At 36.4% G+C, this 8,787-nt stretch overlaps 1 protein-coding gene across 3 annotated transcripts in view; it reads left to right on the forward strand.

The window, feature by feature from the left end:
- The window catches only part of LOC107675206 (brain mitochondrial carrier protein 1-like), a 15,474-nt gene that overhangs the window by 3,249 nt on the left and 3,438 nt on the right, over nt 1-8,787 (forward strand). For all 3 annotated transcript variants that reach the window (XM_016469471.1, XM_016469473.1, XM_016469472.1), the window contains exons 4-8: nt 1,196-1,290; nt 4,788-4,873; nt 7,173-7,268; nt 7,366-7,490; nt 7,605-7,818. In XM_016469471.1, the coding sequence (XP_016324957.1) occupies nt 1,196-1,290; nt 4,788-4,873; nt 7,173-7,268; nt 7,366-7,490; nt 7,605-7,818 (616 nt within the window). The remainder of the gene's footprint in view (nt 1-1,195; nt 1,291-4,787; nt 4,874-7,172; nt 7,269-7,365; nt 7,491-7,604; nt 7,819-8,787) is intronic.

An 8,787-nucleotide genomic window follows, 5' to 3' on the forward strand; every position in this document is an offset into this window, starting at 1 on the left:
CTACACATACATGTATATATTTAAGAAAAATATGTTGTTTATATATTAAATATATTTATCTGTAATATAAATATATACATGAAAATATTTTCAAAATATATACTGTATGTGTGTGTATTTATATATATATATATATATATACATAATAAATATACACAGTACACACAAAAACAAAAACTTTTATTTTGGATGCGATTAATCGCGATTAATCGTGTGACAGCACTACTTTTTTCACTTGTCTTGCAATAATCTGATTCATGAACGATTCTTTTCAATGAACCTGTTGAATGGGCTTGCAAATCTCACAGGATGATTCTTTTGTGAATTGGACTCATCCAGTCTCAACTGTTCCTGAGTCAAAAACCCACTGATTCAATGATTGGGTTAGAGCAAAGTCTCCAGGGTTACTTCCAGGTTCAGTATTATTTGGTCTTCAGGGTTACTTGATTATTACAGGCAGGTGTGCTGGAGCAGAATTGGAACTGAAGTTTGCAGGATGGTAGCTCTCCATGAGCATGGTTGGAGATCGCTGGTATACTTCATTCACCACTGATCACAACACTTTGGCATTGTGGCAGAATTTTGCATGGGTGGGTCGTGGATGCCATCTTTTTTCAGAAAAACCAAAATCTAGTTCTAAATGTATGTAAGAAAAATCTTGTCCTTTTTTTTTAAAGCGTTGTAACTTTGTGACTGTATTCCTGTTATCAAGTTATTGAATATGAAGAATATTTGTTTAAATCTCAGTTATGAAGTGGGACGATGCTGTAGTTGTCTAGCAAATATATTTCCTTTAAAAAAAAAATCCAGTTTTTCTTGTGAAATCAACTATGGTAAAATGTCCTACTTCTGTTGAACCTCTTTGCACAAAACTTTGCATATATGCTTTGCATGTTTTTGTCTTTGTCTTCTCAGCGTAGCTTTGTGAATGGGAAAAAAAAAACATTTGACACGTTTGATGTGCAATCTTCAGTGTTTTCTAACTCTAACAATGACAATATTGATGCTGTTCTCTATTTTGATTATTCTGAAAAACGGCAATGGCCAATCATTCAACTAACAGTGCTTGTGAGTCATTGCATGGTCTTGTGATGTATTTTAGACTGTCATTTAAACACTAATCTATTTAGATTTTCATTAACCCCAGTATGGAAATAAAGCATTGACCTTGAAGTTGTGTGCTTTTTATTCACAGAATTTCACCTGCACTCCTCCGACAAGCTTCCTACGGGACAATCAAGATCGGTACATACAACACACTGAAGAAACTGTTTGTTAGTCATCCAGAAGGTGGGTTTATGGGACGAATCCCTTGATACTGTTCATGTTGTACAAGATCTTTTCCATGCAACATTGCATTATGAGAATAGAACATCATGGTTGCCACTTGTTGATATCTTCAGTGATGTCACTAACTCTAACTCTCATCAAAGTCATGGTGTTGAAATCATTTTTTGACTCACTCAACCAGTTTTGTAGGGGTAGCAGTCCAGAAATTTGAACAGTTTGTTTGGATTTTGCAAACAATGGCATCCAGACGTCTCTGACGTGACTTTTCGATAAATTGTCTAAACTGTAAAAAAAAAACTGTATGTATATTTTCTTAATTGATAACCTACTTTATGACTGTATACGGAAGCTCTATGAGATAAGGAGTGAATTGTCTCCAGAGAATTATATACGCCTTAATGTGTTGAATGATACAGACAAGTCACTAACATGTCAGACAGCACGATGTTAACATGTTGCACACATCCGGTCACAATTGCTTTATTCCAATATCTAATGAGTTGCCCAAAGAGGCAAAAAGTATGTCAAAAGAGAACACATTTTTTATTAGCATGCATAGATTAGATTAGAGTAGCAATACTGTTAAAGTGCCCCTATTATGGATTTTTTAACATTACCTTTCATGCAGTGTGTAACACAGCTCTAAGTGAATGAAAACATCCTGCCAAGTTTTAAATCTGAAAGTGCACCGTGTATAAAGTTATTGTCTCTCAAAAGAAAGAGTCGACTCTGAATCATTGAAACGAGTCGTTATTAAAACGAATCCCAAGCCGTTTCATGTTGACGTCAACATGAAACATTAGCATATTGCCCGCCCACTTGTTGGTCTTTTCGCGTTGGTCTGAATGAAAATGCAAATTCATTCTTTGCCACTAGGTGCAGCTTTTGAAGTGGTAAAAATAGCGGTTTCCCCGGTAACGCTGTACACACAAAGCAGCACTGCGCTCACAAACGCTGCTTTATCAGGCATTACAGGCATGATGAAATGAAAATGAGACCAATTGGACCAATCACCGCAGATTAGCGTCACGCAAAGGAGGGGTTTGGAAAAATGAATCGTTAAACGAATCGTTTGGGAGTCGTTGAGCAAATAAGGTAAAAATAAATGCATATTATAAGACAATGAAAGTGTTTTTTGACCTTGCATGCATGTCAACCTGTTGTTGGGGACTCCCAAAACCAAAATATGAGCCTTCATAACCTATAATAGGGGCACTTTAACAGACTCTACCGAAATCAATGTTGAGCATTAGTCCAGCATTCATTTAGTTGCCATGAGTAGTGTTTGTGTGGATATAATTAAGTAATTGTTAAGAGTTGCCTATGAACGCATTTCAGATCAGCCACGTGTAAGAATGCATTTTAATTAGCTACCTAACTGTGCCGTAACTGTCAAGAGAACAATAAATGCTGTCTCTTATGTGCTAATCTGAGTTTGTCCTAACCAGCTGTGATCACACTGAGTGTCACAATGTTGGTTTCTATTTCTGTGCCATTGTGATGAGTAGTCCTGCCCACAGTGACATTTTTTGGATCAAGGTTCCACCTCCACATAAATTTCTTTTATGGGCATTTAATTTTTTTTCGGTTTCTCACTTTACTGCACAAATAACTTGCCAAGTTGAATAGTGATTAGGGCTACAAATGCATGTAATAATGTAATGATTTTCATTAGGTTTCTCATATTATTCTGGATTCTTAACAATTCCCTCAATTGAGAAACATTTTAGATACTTTTCAGATTTTCTGATGCAGATTTTTTACAAATCGAAAATGCATACATTTTTGTAGGTTCTACAGACAGACAGACTTTATATTTAATAATCAATAGAATCTGACATGGTGAAAGCAATGACTTTTAATGACTGATTTATATGCTTTTTTTTTAAACAAGTGTTTTGATGCTAAAATGAACTGCCACGTACGAGCCATTTGTTTAGAAATCCGATTACATTGTTGAGCTGTATGGTTTTTGATTTATTTAAATGTTCATTCAAAAATGTTTCAATCCATAACACTCTTGTTCATCTTTGAAACACAAATGAAGATATTCGTAATGAAACCTTAGAGATCTCTGCCCCTCGACTGAAAATCCATTCAGCTTCAAAACTTTCATAAAGAGATTGTAAAAGTAACGCATCATATTTAATATGCAAATTTCTAAAGCCTCTAAATGAACATGATCAAGACTTTGCTGAAAAACCTGCTGTATACATATTTACTACATGCCTTCTGTTGTCTTATTGATCATTTATTTTTTTTAGCTGAAAATCATTTGAGTGCAATTCTGTAAACATCACTCAGGTACACGTCTTTTTGCTGTGAAATCTTTACTGATTTCAATAATTTAAATGTAAAAATAACTTATTGTGTTAGTGATATTTCAAGATGAACATTTACTCAACTGAAGCAATTAAGTTTTATTGATTCTTCTAAAAAATGATGCATGTGTAGTCAAACACATCAGGCTTTTGAGAAATAATTATTTGTACTTCTCACAATCAACATTGTATTGCATTATATGTTTTGCCCCCAAAATATAATCACCAGAACTTAACGATCATAAAGCTAAGCATTTAAATACCTGTGACTGTTGCTTTAGCTGGCGGCTTTTGACTAAGTGAATGGTGTAATACACAGTGGGATTTACATAACAGGTTTTTAAGGAACAGCATTTTTAGACTTAAATGTAGCATTTAGCTCAATTTTCCACCATTACGCCACAAACCCCCAGCTCTACCAATACTGAACTACAAAACAAGGTGTAACTACCATCACTAATGTGCGGTCCAAACAAAAGGTGCTGAAGCGGCAGACAGACACATACATCTCTAGCATTACCTTATCTGGTGCTGGCGCCAGCGGATTTCCATCTGACATGGTACAAAATCTTCTCTTCTCTGCAAACAGTAGAATGGCCACAGCTAGGCCAACAGTAGCTTTTTATTGTATTGAATGAACAGGCTGTATTTAGGCTCTTTTGGCCAATTTCTGTTGCTTTCACTCTGCATGCTTTTCCAAGGATGTTGCCACTTTGTCAAATGCTTATTTTGATATAGGCGTAGCTTTGCCTGTTAGTGTGGGGGTACTAATGCCTGTTCTGCTGCCAAAATGAATGGCTGTTCTGACTGTTGGCCACATTAATTTAAGGAATTAGTTTAACTATCGATCGAAATTTGATCAGCATTTTGTCATCACACTGAACTCTAATCTCATTCATTCATCTCTCTTTTGTGTGCCTTCTTGCTCAGTAAAGGCCGGGTGCCACATCTTAAAATAGTGGAACAAGACCTTACTTGAAGAGCTTTTACAAAAATAGGGCTTTTTGGGTGATTTTTGAATTAGGAATTTGATTATTGCTTGTCTATCTTTTTCCTGCTTTGCTCTCTTTGTAATATTACTGATTTATTATTGAATTGTTAAACTGTTTTTGTTCTGTGGCTTTTATTGAAGGACATTCTGAATCTAATGGCTGCTCTTATCTCTTTTTTTTCCAGATGAGACTATGGTGATTAATGTGTTTTGTGGTGTGGTGTCTGGAGTTTTGTCGTCCTCTTTGGCAAATCCAACTGATGTGCTTAAGGTAAGTAAAATCAAATCAACATCTCCTTTAAAAACAATCCATACAAATTAGGGCTGTGCAATATATCGAAATGATCGAAATATCGCAGATGTACATATCGCAATATGCATATCGCTACAGCTTGCAATATTTGGGGCCATGAACAAAAGACAAAGAGAAAATCACTCACTGCTCTTACCTAAATAACTTTTGTAGCTTAAATAAGAATCAGTGCATATTGAATTCAAAGAGTAAATACTAAGCAGTATTTTATTTTTCCTTTTTATTATTCAGTTCCTAAACTCATGTTAAAATGACATTTTTATGTAATGCTTGAGTAAAACGCATACCGTTCACTTTCAAAAGTTGTTGTAGGGGTGCTTTCTTATTAGAATCAGAATCAGAATGAGCATTATTCACCACTTAAGTGTGCGCAAACACAAGGAATTTGTTGTGGTTTTACAGGAGCTCTTGATGCATACATACAAATAACCATATATATATATATATATACATATATGTGTGTGTGTGTGTGTGTGTGTGTGTGTATATATATATATATATATATATATGACACAAGATAGTTATAGAAGTTCACAGAACTGACTCAGCAACAGCTGAGTAAAACTGTTTCATCTGAGCATGTGGCACTTTAAGCATTATCGTATCGCATATCGAATATCGCATTATTTAATGAGTTATCGCATATCGCATTTTTCTTCAATATCGCACAGCCCTAATACAAATGTTGGCATAAAAAATCCCAAAGGTTTTAATATAACTGTGCATGGTACTTATATGTACTTATATGAATGTTTTTAGGTTATTTACATTATATATCCATTAGGTTTTAGCAGTTGCGTAATTATCTAGAAAGCAGGGTGACTCATGGCTAAGATAATTCTTACATAAAATAACCTCAGAGTTATTTTTGATTTTGAATTAAAATTTGACAAACAAGTCAATTCTGTAGTGAGAGCCAGCTCTCGGCAATTTAAGTAACTTTGCAAGCTGAAAAATTGCTTACTTTGAATTATTTGGAGACATTTTAATCAAGCTACATTACTGTAATGCCCTTCATGCTGGAATTAGCCAGTCCTTCCTTTCACATCTACAACTGGCACAGAACACCGCAGAATTGACCAATGTATAGTCTGGTACTTTATATGAAGTTTTGTACATATATTCAGACAAATCTCATAATTGGTGTTTTTTCATTTAGACACAAACATACTTTATGCAAGTACACAAACTCAGCCACAGCATTTGGCCATTTGCATGCCAACACATTTTGGATAGTAAGAAGTTAATGAGCAAGCTTAAAGGCACAATATGTCATTTTCGCCGCTAGAGGGCGCGTATTCAAAATAAACAAAGAGGCAGGAGCAACTTCACTGTATTGGTACTTCAGCCTCCCACATCCTCCCACAATCTTAGAAAACCACTGGAAACGGAAACATTCTTACATGGTCTAACCTTAAATGTGCACTTAAAGGCACAATATGTAATTTTCGCTGCTAGAGGGCACGTATTCAAAATAAACAAAGAAGCAAAGGCGTAGTTTGATGACGCCGTGACTGAGTGTGGAATCATGGGAGTTGTCGTCTTCATCCCCACAGCCGATACAATCCAACGGGACTTGGGCAGAAATCATGTTCATGGATGAGCTAATGATTTGTTAACATAGTAGAATGAAGCAGAGTGAGGCTGAAAGCCGTTGAAGCGAAACGAGGCCGCTGAACGAGCGCGACACACGGCTCGAAAGCAGCGGAGCTTTTATTATGCCACAGTCGACCGCTTCCGCTCCTTCCGGTCGTGCGTATGTGGGGTAAAGCAGCGCTGTTTTATCATACTAGATACATTTGAAAGTTCTGTTATAATGCTACTCTGTGCGGTCGTCACCGGTCTATTAAAACGCACAACATATTAAAGCGTCTTTGGTGTTTCCATGTTTTCTACAAAACAAAACCGGAAATCGAGGGGTTATGACATCATTGGCAGGCGACACTATAGACACGCCCCGTGTCACTAGTTAAAATTGCTTATTTCTCTGGATTGAAACATTATTCGAAACATTTGTGATAATGTAAGTACACAAGTCAGCAAAATATATAACACTGCTCTATTGGTTTTTGGATATTTAAAAAAAAATCATACATATTGTGCCTTTAAGTATGCATGCTCGTGGCTCTGTGTGCGTACTTGTATTAAAAATGTTTTTGGCCTTATCTTTAGCCTCACTTTTAGATTTTACAACACCAATCACACTGAGTTTTTTTAATCTTATGTTTTATCCTATTATTTCCCTCTGCTTTTTCAGATTCGCATGCAGGCTCAAGGCAGCCTGTTACAGGGAAGCATGATGTCTAATTTCATCAACATTTACCAGACAGAAGGCACGCGAGGCCTGTGGAGGGTGAGTGCTTTCATTGTCTCATCTTTCACATCGGTGGCGAGATTTTAAAATGTGTGGCCATCAGTTGTTTGAACTGTGATGTTTTGATTGTTTTCAGGGTGTAATTCCTACTGCACAGAGGGCAGCCATCGTGGTGGGTGTAGAGCTGCCAGTTTATGACATCACCAAGAAGCATTTGATTCGTTCAGGCCTCATGGGAGACACAGTGTTCACTCATTTCATGTGAGTATCTCTACCAGTACTTGCTGTGTCAATTCAAAATTGAATTTATTTATGAGGCACAAACTTGGACTTTAATGAGGAACGTGATCCATATTGTTTCTTCCGTTTATTTAGTTCCAGTTTCATGTGTGGTCTGGCAGGTGCTTTGGCCTCCAACCCAGTGGATGTGGTGAGGACACGTATGATGAATCAGCGTGTGCTCGCAGGTAACCCTCTGTACAAGGGCACCCTGGACGGACTCATGCAGACCTGGAAAAACGAAGGATTTTTTGCTCTCTACAAAGGCTTCTGGCCCAACTGGCTGCGTCTGGGGCCCTGGAACATAATTGTATCCTTTAGCAATAAAATATATTGTTTTGACTTAATATTCATATTTTGATCCTTGGTTTTGTAGTGTTTGCATAGTCCAACCACTAGAGGTCAGCATATTACAACATCAAGTTGGCTGGCGTTTTCACCCAAGCTTTGAGACGTTTTCTTTACTACACAAGTTAGTTTTCTTTCCCCTTTTAATCGACAGCACATACAGTAATTGCCTCTGATTGTTGGCTGTTTTTATACACACACACACATATATATAGTGGTGTGAAAAAGCGTTGGCCCCCTTACCTGATTTCTTATTTTTTTGCATGTTTGTCACACTTTAATGTTTCAGATCATCAAACAAATTTAAATATTAGTAAAAGATATATATATATAGAGTGGCCCCAAAAAGTGTTTGGACAGTTAGGCCAGCCACAAAGAATGCAGTGTGTAAGTATGTTTGCATTAAAAGAATGGTTCACCCAAAAATGAAAATTTACTCACCAAGATATGTAATGCTAAATTTCTTTGATTTTAGCATTACAACGCTTGCTCACCAATGGATCCTTTGCAGTGAATGAATGTCGTCTGAACAAGAATCTGATAACAACTGAGAGCTGATAAAAACATCACCTTATTTCACAAGTAATCCACACGATTCCAGTCCATCAGTTAACATCTTGTGAAATGAAAAGTAAAAAACAAATTCATTAAGATGTTTTTAACTTCAAACCATTGAAATGTGTCCATAGTCCAGAGTCTTGTCTGAATCAGGAGAGAAATATGCACAGATCAAGTACTGTTTACAAACAAAACCTGTCTAAAATGGTTCTAAACAAATATTTTGGTGGATTTTGATGTAAGTGGAGAACAGAGTTATCGGCTGATAAAAGGTATTTTTCCTTCACCATTGGCCGATGGTTTAAAGGGGTCATATGATGCTATTTTAAAGATCATTATTTTGTGTATTTGGTGTAACAGAATATGTTGACAT

The sequence above is a fragment of the Sinocyclocheilus anshuiensis genome, unplaced genomic scaffold, assembly GCF_001515605.1.
Source record: "Sinocyclocheilus anshuiensis isolate Anshui unplaced genomic scaffold, SAMN03320099.WGS_v1.1 scaffold1487, whole genome shotgun sequence".
Lineage (NCBI taxonomy): Eukaryota > Metazoa > Chordata > Actinopteri > Cypriniformes > Cyprinidae > Sinocyclocheilus > Sinocyclocheilus anshuiensis.